Source organism: Chiloscyllium punctatum, chromosome 8 (assembly GCF_047496795.1).
Source record: "Chiloscyllium punctatum isolate Juve2018m chromosome 8, sChiPun1.3, whole genome shotgun sequence".
Classification (NCBI taxonomy): Eukaryota; Metazoa; Chordata; class Chondrichthyes; order Orectolobiformes; family Hemiscylliidae; genus Chiloscyllium; species Chiloscyllium punctatum.
In genome coordinates, this window is record NC_092746.1 from 128837224 (window position 1) to 128854549 (window position 17326).

Below are 17326 nucleotides of genomic sequence, written 5' to 3' on the forward strand. Positions count from 1 at the left end.
CAGATCCCACCATGTCCCCAACGCAGCCTATCAAAGAGGAGACCCCGTCGCTTCAGGAGCTGCGAATGTTCCTCGGAAAAGCCAAGATGATGAAGATCGGTCAATTCAATGCAACCCCGACCGATTCAGTCAAGGTGCATGCAGCTCACTCTTCACCTGTCCGGAGAACGGGAATGAAGCCTAACCCCCAACATCTCCACATCCAGCAAACTGCTTCCCGCCCCCCCGGTTCCCTGTGTCCTCTCTTGTTCCTTGCTCCCTCTCTTGCTCCTCACCCCCTCTCTCGCTCCCTGCCAACCCCCTCGCTCCCCCCTCACAGTGTGCAGGATCCGCGGGCTGGCCATGGTAAATGTGGGGTTGCAGGGATAGGGCAGGGGCTCTGTGTGGGGTGCTCTTCACAGACTCATTGAGGACACGATGGGCCCAATTTCAGCGCTGGATAATTCTGTCCAGTGCTGCTGCTGGTCATTTCTGCTACTTATATCAATAGAAGTGTTTGTTGTTGTCCCAGTGCTGACCCTACTCCAGGGCCATTAGGAATGGGCAATAAGTACTGGAGAAGCCAATGAAGCTGACAACCAAATAAGAACAAATAGTTTGTGGACACAATGTGAGTGACCTCCCTGATCAGTCACTGGTTCAGCCCCACAGAACCGGGCCAAAATCTGGGGTATTTCCTGGAAGGAGTTATGTGTCGTTCTTGGGGCTAAAAAGGGATCAAAGGGTAAGGGGAGAAAGCAGGAGCTGGACACTGAGTTGGACGTGACCATACTGAGAGGTGCAGCAGGCTAAAAGGGCTGAATGGTCTCTTGCAATTTTCACTGTTTCCGTGCTACCAGAGTTACTGTGATCCAGGAACAATGGGCCGGTGACATGCTGGTTTGATGTGATTTATTGTACAGGTACTGAGATACAGTGAAAATCTTTGTTTACAAACAGTACAGGCAGATCATAGTAAACAGGGACATACCGATCACAGGGTGAGAAAAAACACTCAGACAGAGTAAATCATACACCGGGCGTGCACTCGGCAAGATCAGCGTTATTTGAAGTTAGAGAGTCTGTTCGTCAGTCTAATAACGGAGAGGAGGAAGCTGTTCCTGAACCTGTTGGTGCGTGTGTTCAGGTTTCTGTACCTTCTACCTGATGGAAGAGGGTGTAGGAGATCATTACCAGGGTGGGATGGGTCTTTGATGATGTTGGTAACCTTTCCGTGGCAGTGAGCCGTGTAAATGGAGTCCATGGATGGAAGGTTGGCCTCTGTGATGGTCTGGGTTGTGCACACCACCTTCTCTAGTTTCTTACAGTCCTGGGCAGAGCAGCTACCGTTCCAGGCTGTTATCCACCTGGACAGTCTGCTCTCAATGGTGTACCTGGAGACGTTGGTGAGGGTCCTTGTGGACACGCTGAATTTCCTGAGCTGCCCGAGGAGGAAGAGGTGTTGTTGTACCTTCTTGACCGTCACATCTACGTGGGAAGACCAGGACGGGTTGTCAGTTACCGTCACTCTGAGGGACTTGACCCTCTCCACCCTCTCAACCTCCGCTCCATTGATGTAGATGGAGGTATGTCCTCATTTCATCCTGAAGTCAATGATCAGTTCTTTAGTTTTGCCGACGGTGAGAGACGGGTAGTTCCTGTTGCACCGCGTCACCAAGCCCTGGATCTCCTTTCTGTATTCTGACTCGTCGTCATTAGATATCTATCCTACCATGGTGATATCATCAGTGAACTTGGAGGTGGTGTTTGTTTGGGATTAGGTTACACAGTTGTGGGTGTACAGGGAGTATGGTAGGGGGCTGAGGACGCATCCTTGGGGGCCTCCAGTGCTGAGGTTATTGTGGGGGAGGTCCTGTTGTCTATCTTCACTGACTGCAGTCTGTGGGTCAGGAAGCTGAGGATCCAGTTGGAGAGGGTGGAGCCGAGACCAAGGTGACAGAGGTTTGAGATCAATCTGGAGAGGATCATGGGGTTGAGGGTTGGAGCTATAGTCAGTCAGCAGGAGTTTCATTGTCAGCATCTGCTTCACCTTAAGTGTGTTCTCCTCCTTTTCAGATCTTCTTGGATAAAGTCTTTCTCAGCTTTGAAGGTCAGTGTCAGAGCGGAACGGGTCAATGGGTGTTCAACTGGGGTGGGGGGGGGGGGGGGGGAAGAGCAAGAGAGGGGCTGAGGGAGCGTGACAGGTGGGAGAGAGAGGAGTAAGAGTGGGGAACAAGGAAGGGTGTAACAGACCGACAGTGTAGGAGTGGAGAGCTAGTTGGAGGGGGCAGGAGTGGGAAGGGGGAGAGCAGTGTTTATTCTATGAACTGTCCGTGTTCCTCTCCTCCCCCCTCACCCCCTCTTCCCTGACCAACACCGCCCACCAAGCCCCCCCACCAAACACCGCTCCCTCTCTCTTCCCCTCCAACCCTCCTGTCCCCGACCTCACCTTCTCTCTCCCCGACCTCCCCCCGACCCCTCCCCGTCCCCTCTCTATCCCCCGACTCCCCCCCACTCCCTCTGACCTCCCCGCAACCCCCCCTCTCCCCACGACCCCCCTACTCTCTCCCCGACCTCCCCCCACACCCTCTTTTTCTGTCTCTCTCTCTCTCTCTCTCTCTCTCTCTCTCGCGCTCTCTCTCTCTCTCTCCCCAACCCCCCTCTCTCGACTCTCCCCGAACCCCCCCTCTCTCCCTGACCTCCCCCATCCCCGACCCACAGCCTCCCCATGACCCCCCCTTCTCTCTTCCCCCCCCAACCCCCTCCTCTCCCCGACTTCCACCCCCCCTGACCCTCGCTCTCTCACCGATCTCCCCCTGTCCTCTCCCCGATCTCCCCTCGCTCCCCGGCCTCCCCCTGCCCTCCTCTCTCTCCCCTCTCTCCCCCGACCTCCCCACAACCCCCTCTCTTTCCCCCCCCTCCCCGATCCCCCCCGCCCCCTCTCTATCCCCCCCAACCTCTTTGACGTCCCCCCCTCTCTCTCTCCCCTCCCGTTCCCTCCCCCCCCTCCCCCCCTCTCTCTCATCGACCTTCCCCCCCCCCCCCCCACCAACCCCAGCTATCCAGGTCGGTGAGGGGCTGGGGTTTCGGGTTGAGGATTGGTTAAGTGGGGCCAATGAGATGATGTGGCTGGAGGTGAGTGTGGCCCCCTCCCTCCCTGGGCTGGGGTTGAGACCTCTGAGGTGGGGTAAGGGTGGGGTTGCTGATGGGAGGGGTGTTGTGTTGCTGTGAGTGTGTGTGTGTTTCTCTCCAGTGTCCGGGTTCTCGAAGCAGATTGTGATGCCATTCCAGTCATTAGCAGCCTGTGATTACTGCCCCGACATGCACTTCTTCATCCTGTATCCTGGGCAACCGAGGTCAGGGGTCAGTGAAGGTCAGTTGCCTGATTTAACTGGGTATGGGGGGAACGGGGTGGGGGAGGTGGAGGTGGGGGGGAGACCAAGTGGTGGGGCTGGGGTTAGAGATGGGGTCTGCCAGTGATGGCTGGGCAAGGTGGGAGGGGCTGAGTGATTGGGGGTTGTGGGAGCGTCCTGTTGGAGAGGAATCTGAGGTGGAGGGGGTCGGGTGCTTTTGGAGAGGGATCGGGGGAAGTGGAGGTGGTTCAGGAGGGGGCCTGGCTGCTGGGGTGTGATGGCTGATTGAGAAGGCATGGGTGGCAGGCTGGTGTTTGTGATTAAGGGGTCCTCGGGGAGAGGGTAAGAGTGTGGGAGACCCTCAGGGTTAGCGGCTCCAGGGGAAATGATGGGTACAGGGTTGGGAGTGGGGAATGACTGCCTTCCCATCAGGTTCACTGCTGGCTTGAACTGTGCCTAGTTTCTAATCCCTGCACTCTCTCGATCTGATTGAGTTTAATTTAGATAAGGGTGAGGCATTGCATATTGGAAAGGCAAACAAACATGTTTACTGTTCATGGTTGGGTCCTGGGGGGGTGTTACTGAGCAAAGAGACCTTGGGGCTCACACGCATAGCTGCTTGAAACTGGAGACACAGGTAGACAGGATGGTGATGAAGGTCTTTGGTGTCTTTCCCTTTATTCATCAGTGCATTGAGGTCATGTTGCATCTGTACAGGACATTGGTTCGGCCGTTATTAGAATACTGCATTCAGTTCTGATCTGTCTGCTGTAGGAAATGTTAAAGAATTAGAATTTGAATTAGAATCCCTACAGTGTGGAAACAGGCCCTTCAGCCCAACAAGTCCACACCGACCCTCCGAAGAGTAATCCACCTTGACCCATTCCCCTAATCATTACTCTATATTTACCCCTGACTATTGCACCTAACCTGATTCTGGATGAGTGGTGCTATTCCTGATGAAGGGCTTTTGCCCGAAATGTCGATTTCGAAGCTACTTGGATGCTGCCTGAACTGCTGTGCTCTTCCAGCACCACTAATCCAGAATCTGGTTTCCAGCATCTGCAGTCATTGTTTTTACCTTATTGCACCTAACCTGCACACCCCTGAACACTACGGGCAATTTAGCATGGCCAATCCACCCTAACCTGCGCATCTTTGTACTGTGGCAGGAAACCAGAGCACCCAGAGGAAACCCACCAAGACACAGGCAAAATGTGCAAACTCCACACAGACAGTTGCCCAAGGATAGAATTGAACCTGGGTCCCTCGCGCTATGAGGCAGCAGTGCTAACCACTGAGCTACTGTGCCACCCTCAATTTGAAAGGTTTTGGAAAAGATTTACAAGGATGTTGCCAGGGTTGGAGGACTTGAGCAACAGGGAGAGGCTGAACAGGCTGGGGTTGTTTTCCCTGGAGCGTCGGAGGCTGAGGGGTGACCTTATAGAGGTTTATAAAATCATGAGGGGCATGGATGGGATAAATAGACAAAGTCTTTTCCTTGGGGTGGGGAAGTCCAGAACTAGAGGGCATAGGTTCAGGGTGAGAGGGGAAAGATATACAAGAGACCTAAGGGGCAACTTTTTCACGCAGAAGGTGGTACGTGTATGGAATGAGCTGCCAGAGGATGTGGTGGAGGCTGGTACAATTGCAACATTTAAGAGGCATTTGGATGGGTATATGAATAGGAAGGGTTTGGAGGGATTATGGGCCGGGTGCTGGAAGGTGGGACTAGATTGGGTTGGGATATCTGGTCGGCATGGATGGGTTGGACTGAAGAGTCTGTTTCTGTGCTGTACATCTCTATGACTCTATGCCTCTGCCACCTCCCCCACTCCCCAGAACGCAGCAAATGGGATGTGCTTGTGATTCTCGATGAGCAACAAACAGCCCCCGGGTTTGGAGAGTGGATGGATGCTGTTTGCAGTCAGACCAGAGGATCCACTGAGTTCAGGAAGCTGGAGCTGCATCATGGTGTGGAGCGGCTGCACTCTCTCAGCGTGACCTTCCAGGGGACGGATATCGAGGTAACACCCGATTCCTCTGGGCACCTGAGGGTGCAGGACTGATCAGAAGGACACTGCCTTACCATACCGAGAGAGAGCTACAGTTCTGCAGGGATGGGGGAAACGATAGAAACTTAGGATAAAAAACATCGAGACATTAATGCGCAAAGTGAGGAGGAAGCTTTAATCTGTAAAATATCTCACTCAGCGCTGACCCTCTGACTGTATTCCTGACTGCTCAGGGGAATCTGTCTGGGTTATGGACTCATCGTTTCTATCTTGGGAGTTGGGTGGCGACAGAGTATCCCACTTTGAGAATGTGGAACTCTCCTGAAGACTGCAAACCTGGGATCTGGGGCTGGCCCTCACTTTGTTTGTCTGTGGTTCATGTTACTGTGTTCCTAAGGTAGTGTCTCCAGGCTCTTACTGGGCTCTCGGAGGGAGGCAGCTGGTTTGGCCAGTGTACATTCACCTGTCACTCTTTCTGAATTCTCACTTCACAGGCACCGGAGCAGGATGTGAGGACACAAACTGGACCCAAACCTGCCTTCCACTTGGCCAGTTCCTTTGTCAACGTGAGGCAGCAGACCAGGAAGAGACAGTGGAATGATGATGTGACCGAGATCAACAGGTTTACTGTCTCTCCCACCCTGCTGTGTCCATCTCACTGGTCAATGGCTTCACATGAGGCCCAGACTGAAACACAGCCCCCAGTGTTGAAGTAAGTTCTCGATTGTTGTCCCCATTGTATTTCCCTGTCCCCCTCTGTCCAACTCCAGCTGCCCTGTTTAATCACTGAACTGTACCCATCGACTGATCCGAGTTCCCCAGAACATGCACAATTAAAGATGGCACAAGAACAGGGGGACTCTGGGGGAACAGACCACAATCTGTCATAGCAGTTTTTGAGAAGATTTGTAGCTCAGGTTGATGATAAATATGTAAGTTAGCTTGCTGAGCTGGAAGGCTTGTTTTCAGACGTTTTGTCACCATGACTAGGTAACATCATCAGTGAGGCAGTGGTGCTATGTCCCACCTCTCTCTTTATAGGGCTTGGTTTCTTCGTGGTTGATGTCATTTCCAGTTCTTCTCTTCTAGGGAAGGTAGATGGGGTCTGAATCGATGTGTTTATTGATGGAGTTCTGGTTAGAATGCCCAGCCTGTAGGAATTCTCATGCGTGTCTTTGTTTCGCCTGTCCTAGGGATGTATGTGTTGTCCCAGTCAAAGTGGGCTCCTCCTTTGTCTATATGTATGGGAACTAGTGAGAGTGAGTCAGGACATTTGGTGGCTCGTTCGTGTATCCAGGTGGCAGGTTTCCTGCTGGTTTGTCTGATGTAGTATTTTACTACAGTTCTTCCATGGTATCTCGTAAATGATGTTAGTTTTGCTGCTGGGATCCAGTGGATCCTTTAGGTTCATTAGTTGCTGTTTATTTGTTTTGGTGGGTTTGTGGGCTACCATGATGCCAAGGGGTCTGAGTCGTCTGGAAGTCATTTCTGAGATGTCTTTGATGTAAGGTTACGTGGCTGTAGTTTTTGGTTGGGTTGTATCTGCTTGTTTGGGTTTGTTTCTGAAGAACTGCAGATTGTGTTTCTCAGGTACCTGTTTTTCTTGAAAACGTTGTATAGATATTTTTCTGCTGTTTGTAGTTCTTGGGTGCTGCTGTTATGTAGCTCATTGAAATAATGTCTTGATGAAGCTGCGTTAGTGGGTGTTGGGATGATTGCTCCTGAAGTTAAGTATTTGGTCTGTTTGTTTTTCTGTAGACGCTGGTTTGAAGGCAGTAGACAGGCGAAACGAAGACACACATGAGGAATCCTACAGGCCTGGCATTCTAACCAGAACTCCAGTAAACACACCAACTTAGATCCTATCTACCTTCCCTTGAAAAAAAAATGGAAATGACGTCACCCCCTTAGGAAACCAAGCCCTATAAATAGAGAGGCGGACATACCACCAGTGCTTCACCAGAGACTCTTGCTGATAATGTTACCTCGTCATGGTGACGAAAAGGCTGAAAACAAACCTTCCAGCTCAGCGAGCTAACTTATATTCATGCAATCTGTCATGTTGCAGAAGTTGCAACATCTCTTTACAAACAAATTAGCTTTCAGGACCCTACCAACTAGAATGCAGTGAAAGGCCAGTCTGCCCTTTTTGGCGAATCCTTGAAAAAGTAGTCCCACATCCCTGCCTTGTTTCCATTAACCTTGCAAATTCCTCACCAAGATCCGAGAAGTATCCCAGCACATGGTTTGCATCCCAGGATATTAAAAGAAAGTAGCCACAGACATTGTGGATGCAGTGTTTGTAATCATCCAGGAGTCTTTAGATTCTGGCAAAGTCCCAAAGGATTTGGGAAATTTGGCTGTCTGGATACAGAATTGGCTGGCTGAAAGAAGACAGCGAGTGGTAGTAGATAGAAAGTATTCCACCTGGAGCTCAGTGACCAGTGGTGTCCCGCAGGGATTTGTTTTTGGGCCTCTGCTCTTTGTCGTTTTCATAAATGACTTAGATGAAGATGTGGAAGGGTCTGTTAGTATGTTTGCCAATGACACAAAAGTCAGTGGTGTTATAGGTAGTGTGGAGGGCTGTTGCAGACTACAACATATTTAATGAGTATTTCGCATCATGTTTACTGTGGAAAAGGACATGGAAGATTTAGAATGTGGAGAAATAGATGGTGACATCTTGAAAAAATGTCCATATTACAGAGGAGGAAGTGCTGGATGTTTTGAAATCGTAAAGGTGAATAAATCCCCAGGACCTGATCAGGTGTACCCGAGAACTCTGTGGGAAGCTAGAGAAGTGAGTGCTGGGCCCCTTGCTGAGATATTTGTATCATCGATAGTCACAGGTGAGGTGCCAGAAGACTGGAGGTTGGCAAATGTGGTGCCACTGTTTAGGAAGGGTGGTAAGGACAAGCCAGGGAACTATAGACCAGTGAGCCTGACCTCGGTGGTGGGCAAATTGTTGGAGGGAATTCTGAGAGACAGGATGTACATGTATTTGGAAAGGCAAGGACTGATTAGGGATAGTCAACATGGCTTTGTGCATGGGAAATCGTGTCTCAAACTTGATTGAGATTTTTGAAGAAGTAACAAAGAGGATTGATGAGGGCAGAGTGGTAGATGTGATCTATATGGACTTCAGTAAGGAGTTCGACAATGGGAGACTAGTTAGCAAGGTTAGGTCTCACAGAATACAGGGCGAACTAGCCATTTGGATATAGAACTGGCTGAAAGGTAGAAGACAGAGGGTGGTGGTGGAGGATTGTTTTTCAGACTGGAGGCCTGTGAACAGTGGAGTGCCACAAGGATCGGTGCTGGGTCCTCTACTTTTTGTCATTTACATAAATGATTGGATGTGAACATAAGAAATACAGTTAGTAAGTTTGCAGATGACACCAAAATTGGTGGTGTAGTGGACAGCAAAGAGGGTTACCTCAGATTACAACAGGATCTGGACCAGATGGGCCAATGGGCTGAGAAGTGGCAGATGGAGTTTAATTTCGATAAATGTGAGGTGCTGCATTTTGGGAAAGCAGATCTTAGCAGGACTTATACACTGAATGGTAAGGTCCTAGGGAGTGTTGCTGAACAAAGAGACCTTGGAGTGCAGGTTCATAGTTCCTTGAAAGTGGAGTCGCAGGTAGATAGGATAGTGAAGAAGACATTTGGTATGCTTTCCTTTATTGGTCAGAGTATTGAGTACAGGAATTGGGAGGTCATGTTGCGGCTGTACAAGACATTGGTTATGCCACTGTTGGGATATTGTGTGCAATTCTGGTCTCTCTCCTATCAGAAGGATGTTGTGAAACTTGAAAGGATTCAGAAAAGATTTACAAGGATGTTGCAAGGTTTGAAGGATCTGAGCTATAGGGAGAGGCTGAATAGGCTGGGCCTGTTTTCTCTAGAGTGTCGGAGGCTGAGGGGGTGACCTTATAGAGGTTTATAAAATTATGAGGGGCATGTAATAGGGTAAATAGGCAAAGTCTTTTCCATGGGAGTGGACGAATCCAGAACTAGTGGGCATAGGTTTAGGGTGAGAGGGGAAAGATATAAAAGAGACCTAAGGGGCAATGTTTTCATGCAGAGGGTGGTACATGTATGGAATGAGCTGCCAGAGGAAGTGGTGGAGACTGGTACAATTGCAACATTTAAAAGGCATCAGGGTGGCTATATGAATAGGAAGGGTTTGGAGGCATATGGGCTAAATGCTGGCAAATGGGATTAGGTTAGGTTAGGATATCTGGTCAGCATGGACGAGTTGGACCGAAGGGTCTGTTTCCGTGCTGTACATCTCTGACTCTAACAAGACATTGAGAGGATGCAGAGCTGGGCTGAGAAGTGGCAGGTGGAGTTCAACCTGGATAAATGCGAAGTGATTCATTTTGGAAGGTTGGATTTCAGTGCTGAATCTGGGGTTAAAGACAGGATTCTTGGCAGTGTGGAGGAACAGCAGGATCTTGGGGTCCACATACATAGATCCCTGAACGTTGCCACCCAAGTTGATAGGGTTGTTAAGAAGGCATATGATTAACAGGGAGATTGAGTTTAAGAGCCGCAAGGTTATGCTGCAGCTCTATGAAACCCTGGTTAAACCTCTCTTGGAATGTTCTGTCCAGTTCTAGTCGTCTCATTATAGGAAGGATGTAGATGCTTTCGAGAGGGTACAGAGGAGATTTACCAGGATGTTGCCTGGATTGGAGGGCTTATTTTATGAAGAGAGGTTGAGTGAGCGAGGGCTTTCCACACTGGAGGGCAGAAGGAAGAGAGGTGACTGGATAGAGATATGCAAGGTAATGAGAGGCATAGATAGCTAGAGACTTTTCCCCAGGGCAGAAATAGCTGTCATGAAGGCTCATAATTTTATGGTGATTGGAGGGAAGGTATAGGGGAGATGTCAGAGGTCGGTTCTTTACACAGAGACTGGTGGGTGAGTGGAATGCACTGCCAGTGGTGGTAGAGTCGGGGACAATAGGGACATTTAAGTGACTTCTGAACAAGCACATGGACATCAGTAAATTGAGGGTGTGGAGGTTAGGTTAATCTTAGATTGTGATAAATGCTCAGCACAACATTGAGGGCCGAAGGGCCTGTACTGCATTGTACTCTTCTGTGCTCTGTTCTGTGATTGGAAAACTGCCAATGGAACACCTTTACATAAAAATGCAGGCAAACCAAAGGCCAGTTAGCTTCACGTGTGTTATTGAGAAACTGTTAGTGTCTATTATAAAGGATGTAATAGCAGAGCATTGAGATGTATATAATATAATCCAGCAGGGTCAGCGTGGCTTCACAGAGAGGAAATCATGCCTGACACATTTATTGGAATTCGTTGAGGAGTTAACAAGCAGGATCAATAATGGAGAAATACTGGATGTAATATATTTGTATTTTCAGAAGGCGTTTTGATAAGTGATCACACATGAAACTGCTTGTAAGAGTAGACCCTGTGATGTTGAGCGTAGAGGATGGATAGAAGATTGGCTAACTAATACAAAACAGAGGGTCGGAATAACAGGGGCACTTTCAGGATGGCAACATGAAACTAGTGGAGTGCCTCAGGAATCAGTGCTGGGGCCACAGTTATTTATAATCTGGAATGAGGAGAGTTGGTGGATGACCTAAATTAGGTGCAAAGGCCAACAGTGAGGATGACAGAGTCTCTGAGGGATATAGCTATGGGTGGGCAAAAACCAAGTTCACTTAGTTGATCAATCCTCTCTCGATGCCTTCTGAAAATCCAAAAATGTTGAATCCACTGCAGGGGCTAACCAGGGGACAGATATTAACTAACTGACCAGGGAACAAAGTGGATACATATTTCAGGTGTAAGGAGTGATCCAGCCATGCAGCATGAGACTGGGAATAATTGGAGAGATCCAGCGAGGAGCTGGGGCCTGTCTCGAGGAGCTGGGGCCTTGCTCTTGAGGAGGTGATGGTGAGCTGCTCCCATCAGCCAGTGCAATCCTTTAGTTCCTGGATTGTGACCCAGTGACACTTAGGGAACAGCAATATATTTCCACGTCTGGATAGTGAGCGGCTCTGAGGGGAGTGTGCAGACCGTGGTGTTCCCATGTAGCTACTGCTCTGTGCTGGAAGTTGCTGGTTTGGAAGGTGCTCTGTAAGAATCCTGGGTGAGTTAGTTCTTATAGAAGGACTTTCAGCTGTTACAGTGTATTGATGGTGGGGGAGTGACTATTGAAGGAGCTGGCTGTGTTGGGTAGGATCCCAGTGAACTGCATTCCAGGCTCTGTTTCCTTTGAGTGGGGTTTATTGACAGCAGTCACACAGCTCTTCCCTCTCAGTGCCACCTTCTTACCCTCTATGCTTACGTGGTCATTTAATCAATTGGGGGGGGGGGGGGGGTGGGGGGCGACACGGCACAGTGGGATACAGTCGGGAGGGAGTTGCTCTGAGAGTCCTCATCCTTGACTCCAGATCTCATGAGGTCTCTTGGCTTTAGGTTAAACATGGGCAAGGATTACCATGAACCATCCTCCTCCTCTGATAAATCGGTACTCCCCCATGTTGAGCAACACCTAGACGAAGCATTGAGGACGGCAAGAGAACAGAATGTACTCTGGGTGGGGGATCTCGGGCATATCTGAAAATCAGAGAAAGTGAGTACTGCAGATGCTGGAGGGTTAGAGTCGAAAAGTGTTGCGCTGGAAAAGCACAGCATCCGAGGAGCAGGAAAGTGGATAAGCCCTTTATCAGGAATGAGCATAAGCCCTTTATCAGGAATGTTGGGGGGTGCGCGCGGAAGGGAGCTGAGAGATAAATGGGGGTTGGGGGGGGTGGTAGCTGGGAAGGTGATAGGTCAATGCAGGTGGGTGAAGTTTGTGATAGGGTCAGTGGAGTGGATAGGTAGGAAGGAAGATGGACAGCTCAAGAGGGAGGTGCCAAGTCGGAGCATGGATCTGGGATGAGGTGGGTGGGGGAAAGGGACATTTGGAAACCAGTGAAGTCAATGTCGATGCCAAGTGATTGAAGGATCCTGAGGTGGAAGATGAGGTATTCTTCCTCCAGGTGTTGGGTGGCTTGGATTTGGCAGTGGAGGTGGCCCAGGACGCCCAGTGGGAGGGAGAGTTGAAATGGTCGGCTACAGGGAGATTGGGTTGTTTAGTGTGTGCGTCCGTGATGGTCTGATTGTGCACACCAGTTTCTTACGGTCCTGAGCAGAGCAGTGGCCGTACCAGGCCGTTATACACATGGACACTATGCTCTCAATGATGCATCTGTAGAAGTTGGTGAGGGTCCTTCTGGACGTGGCACATTTCCTGAGCCCACGGAGGAAGAAGAGGCATTGTTGTGCCTTCTTGACCATCGCATTTACCTGGGAGGTCCAGGACAGGTTGTGTCAGTTATTGTCACTCTGAGGGACCTGACACTCTCCATCCTCTCGATCTCAGCGCTGTTGATGTAGATGGGGGTATGTCGTCCTCCTCTTTCTGAAGTCAATGATCAGTTCTTTAGTTTTGCCGACATTGAGAGATTATTTCAATTGCACCGGGTCACCAAGAGAGATGTCGTCCCAGAGAAGATAAACCACCAGAATGTGAGCAGTTGTTCAGGCGCTCCCGGGTGGAGTGGCTGTTGAGGGAGCTTCAAGACCAGGTCATTAAATAAAGGGATGGAATCCCTTGTCAAGTTTTAATTAGATTTAATGACCCACCATATCACTAACATCTGGAGTGAGTTGCTAAGATATCTGTAGGATCTGTTTATCAAATGTGCTTTGTGGGCTGTTTGATCATTGTTTGTTATCTACCGTTGCCTCATGTTAGTTCTGGATGTTAGAATATAAGTTGTTTAGAGAGGATTTTTCCAGTAGTACAAGGCACTGGTGAGACTGCATCTGGAATATTGTTTTAGTTCCCTTACATGAGGAAGAAGGTAGTTGAGGAGGTTCACTGGATTACTTTGAGAGATGAAAGGCTTGCCTTACGAAGAGAGATTGAGAGTTTGAGAGTTTGAGGGCAATACTCTCTGGAGTTTAGAACAATGATAAAATACTAAAGGGGTTTGACAAAGTCGACATCGAATGGATGTTTCCTCATACAGCACAATAGAAAGGGAGGACATAGTTTAAGGATAATAGGTAACAGATTTAAATTAGATGAGAAGTTACTTCATTTAAAGGATTGTGAATCTGTGGTGTGGATGCTGGGTGATTGAGCCAGTTTAAAGAGGTAGACCGAGTTTTAATGAGTAACCAATTGAAGATTATGGAGAGTGGGCAGGAAAATGGAATTGAGGTTGAGGTGAGATCAGTGGGGATTGTATTAAATCGTGGAAAAGGATCGAGGGGCTGAATGGCCTACATATTGTGAATTGTGTATTGCTGTTATAGGTTTTGGTATAATTGATGATTTTGTTCACAACTGGAATCTTGTAGCTTTGCTGTCAGTATTTTGGAGGTCTCATGTTATCAACTTAAAATCAACGACTTGCTGATCTTCTGCCAGATTGTAACAAATTTATTGGTCAGGTCCGATATTATAACAAGCAGAGAATATTCCATCACACTCCTGACTTGTCCCTTGTAGACAGTCTGGGGAGGCTTTGGGGAGTAATAGAGGTGAATCTCCTAACCTCTGACTGTGTGTCGTAGACACTGTCTTTATGTGGTGGGTCCAATTGATTTTCTGGACAATGGTACTCCCCAGGATGGTGTTAGTGTGGGATTTAGTGATGGTAACACCATTGAGTGTGAAGGGCTGCTGGTTAGATTGTCTCCTATTGGTGATGGTCACAACCTGGCATTTGTGTGCAGTGCATGTTGCTTGCCACTTGTCAGCCCAAGTCTGGATATAGCCCAGATCTTCTTGCATTTGGTCATGGACTAGGCACAAAGTGCTGAACACATGGCGAGTGGCTAAAAAATTTAGGTTTTTGAGATTTCAGTTGCTAATAGCTGTCCTTTGTGCACCTTAATTCTTGTGATAATCTGTTGATGGATGGTTCACTGTTTTAGTCGGAAGGGTGTTCAATGGTGGGGAAACCCCTCCAACCCTCCAGCAATCCTGGTATCTGCCTGAGAGGGGGTGGGGGGGATGTGGGCAGTGGGCTGGGCTGGTTCGCATTGTGTCACTGTTTAAAACAACAATTATCCAGCGAGTGGTTTACCTTCCCATCTTTTTCATCCTCTCAGGAAGGAGAAGACGCAGGAGCAGCGTTCTGGCTTCTCCCAGGATTGGATTGACAGGTAAGTGCTGACTGACTGTGGGCCAAGACCCATTATCCCGGAGGAATCCTGCACTACCCTCCCTCAGGCCTCCATCCAGAGGCTCAGCTTTCAGTTTGTTTCTAGCAGGAGATCCAGAGCAATCCATAAGCAAAAGGTTTTCAAATCTTGAATCAAAAGCAAGTATCAGATTTCTGTTTCTGTAGCATCTTACAGGTCCCCAGTATCTCACTGTTTGTAGGAAACACTCCACCATTTGTGTGCACAGCAAGATCCCACACACAGCGTGATGGTGATCAGAGGAATGACAATTGGTCAGGCCACAGGACAAAAATACCTTGCTGTTAAAGATAGTGGCTGTGGGATTATCACAACCACTTTAAGGCAGACAGGGTCTTATCCCTCCAACAGTGCAGCGCTGACCCTCCGACAGTGCGGCGCGCCCTCAGCGCTGACCCTCCGACAGTGCGGCGCTCCCTCAGCGCTGACCCTCCGACATTGCGGCGCTCCCTCAGCGCTGACCCTCCGACAGTGCGGCACTCCCTCAGCGCTGACCCTCCGACAGTGCGGCGCTCCCTCATCATTCAGACTGTGTGTATCACTGGACTTTTGTGATCTATTTCCTGAAGAAACTGAACCCATGAGCTACTGGGATGGAATGTGAATTGTTGACCACGCTGCTGTGGTTGTATTAATGGCAATAGTGAGGTCAGATTGGGTTAATTTCAGGAATTGTTGTGGATGTCTTTCCTGATTTTAATTTTGTGTCTCTCTGCAGATCCCAACCACCTGTATTAATGCAGGAACGCCTGGAGAAGACCAAAAGTGTGGATTTTGAGAATCATTGACTGGCTAATTGGGGAGCTGGGATTGATGTTCAGAACAGATGACCAGACTGCTCTCTGGTCTGACCTCTATCTGCTAGTTGTCAGCTTGCTGCATATAATCCTTCTCAGATCTGTTCCTATTGCACAGCGTTCACATCCCCCAAGCTGTCAAGTTGTACCATGCTGCTGCTGCTGTTGGCTTGAGTGATCTTCACTCTGTGTAATTCTGCTGTCATAGGCTTTCCAATATCGTTGTTGCCTGATCTCAGTGCCGTTCTGAGAAACTCTGCAACAAACTTTTTGATGCAAATCTTTGCAGATCCAGGATGGTTTGACCTGAGGTTGTGTGTTCATCTGAGCTCCAGTTTATATGATCAGCAGTGGCTGAATGAGACTGATTAACCCGTGAGTGGAAACCCAGCTTCCAATCATTTAAAACTGCTAGAAAAAAAAACCTCCACTCTCCCAGTTTGGAGTTCTGATTTTTTTGTATTGATTGGTTATTTGAATTTGCACTTGTTAAAATGAACAGCAGGTCCTTGGATTGAGTGAGTGTCACTTCCCTGGAGGGAGGTGGTTACAGATGTCTGCACTATTTTATGTCCTGTCTGCCTTAAAGTGATTGTAATAATCGCACTGCCACTATGTTTAAGAGCAGGATATTTTTAAAAAGAAATCCCTTTGATCATTATCGTGTTGCTGTGTGTGGGATCTTGCTGTGCACAAATTGGCAGGCTTGCTTCCTAAATTACAGCAGAGGCTGATTTACCACTGTTCAAGCGAGGTTTATGAATTATTTCACTAATTGATGCTGCTGGTTCTGTTTTAGACTTTGTCTGTAACTGAGATGACAATGGTTGGAATTTATTGAACCAAAGATTATTTGCTGCTTTGTGTCTTTCATTTGTAAGGGGGAATCAAGTTTAAGAGCTGTGAGGCTATGCTGCAGCTCTATAGAGCCCTGGTTAGATCACACTTGGAATATTATGTTCAGTTCTGGTCGCCTCATTATAGGAAGGATGTGAAAGCTTTAAAGAGGATGTAGAGGAGATTTACCAGGATGCTACCTGGACTGGAGGACAAATCTTAGAAGAAAGGTTGAGGGAGCTAGGGCTTTTCTCATTGGTGCGAAGAAGGATGAAAGGCAACTTGATAAAGGTGTACAAGATGTTGAGAGCCATAGAGTAGATAGCCTTTCCCCAATGTGGAAATGGCTATCACAAGAGGACATAATTTTAAGGTGATTGGGGGAAGGTATAGGGGAGATGTCAGAGGTAGGTTCTTTACACAGAGTGTGGTGGGTGTGTGGAATGCACTGCCAGTAATGGTAGTAGAGTCAGAGACATTAGGGACTCTTGAAGTGACTCTTGAATAGATACATTGAAGATAGTACAATGAAGGGTATGCAGGTTAGTCTGATGTTAGAGTAGGATAAATTCCCGCCTCAGGCGACTCTCTGTGTGGAGTTTGCACATTCTCCCCGTGTCTGCGTGGGTTTCCTTCAGGTGCTCCAGTTTCCTCCCACAGTCCAAAGATGTGCAGGTCAGGTGAATTGGCCATGCTAAATTGCCCGTAGTGTTAGGTGAAGGGGTAAATGTAGGGGAATGGGTCTGGGTGGGTTGTGCTTCGGCGGGTTGGTGTGGACTTGTTGGGCCGAAGGGCCTGTTTCCACACTGTAAGTAATCTAATCTGAAAGGCCTGTACTGTTTTATGTTCTAGGTATTCCATCACACTCCTGACTTGTGCCTTGTACATTATGGACAGGCTTTCGGGAGTCGGGTTGTAAAGAACAGGATTCCTAGTCTCTGATCTATACTTGTAGCCACTATATTTAGGCACCTCCACCACTGACACTCAGTAGCAACTGTATGTACTATCTCAAAATTGTACTGCAGAAATTCACCAAAGGTCCTTAGACGGCATCTTCCAAACCCAAGACCACTTCCATCTATAAACACAAGGGCA

At 48.5% G+C, this 17326-nt stretch overlaps 1 protein-coding gene across 3 annotated transcripts; it reads left to right on the plus strand.

The window, feature by feature from the left end:
* Positions 1 to 6: 6 nt before the first annotated feature.
* On the plus strand, positions 7 to 16248 carry LOC140480903 (uncharacterized). 3 transcript variants are annotated; one of them, XM_072576479.1, is made up of 7 exons: positions 7 to 134; positions 2056 to 2089; positions 3233 to 3352; positions 5175 to 5359; positions 5842 to 6059; positions 14502 to 14555; positions 15313 to 16248. In XM_072576479.1, the coding sequence occupies exons 1-7, from the start codon at positions 12 to 14 to the stop codon at positions 15380 to 15382; spliced, it is 804 nt and encodes a 267-aa protein (XP_072432580.1). In that variant the 5' UTR covers positions 7 to 11; the 3' UTR covers positions 15383 to 16248. The 3 variants fall into 3 exon arrangements, with proteins under 3 accessions (XP_072432580.1, XP_072432579.1, XP_072432581.1); XM_072576478.1 differs by lacking the exons at positions 14502 to 14555; positions 15313 to 16248 and adding an exon at positions 11811 to 11970; XM_072576480.1 differs by lacking the exons at positions 14502 to 14555; positions 15313 to 16248 and adding an exon at positions 7106 to 7204.
* Positions 16249 to 17326: the final 1078 nt, after the last annotated feature.

Excerpts from the sequence above, each read along its gene's own strand:
- LOC140480903 (XM_072576478.1), top strand. The coding sequence starts at position 12 with ATGTCCCCAACGCAGCCTATCAAAGAGGAGACCCCGTCGCTTCAGGAG. Across the intron at positions 2,090-3,232 it reads AGTCTTTCTCAGCTTTGAAG|TGTCCGGGTTCTCGAAGCAG; the intron begins GTCAGTGTCAGA and ends GTTTCTCTCCAG. Across the intron at positions 6,060-11,810 it reads ACACAGCCCCCAGTGTTGAA|GTTAAACATGGGCAAGGATT; the intron begins GTAAGTTCTCGA and ends TCTTGGCTTTAG.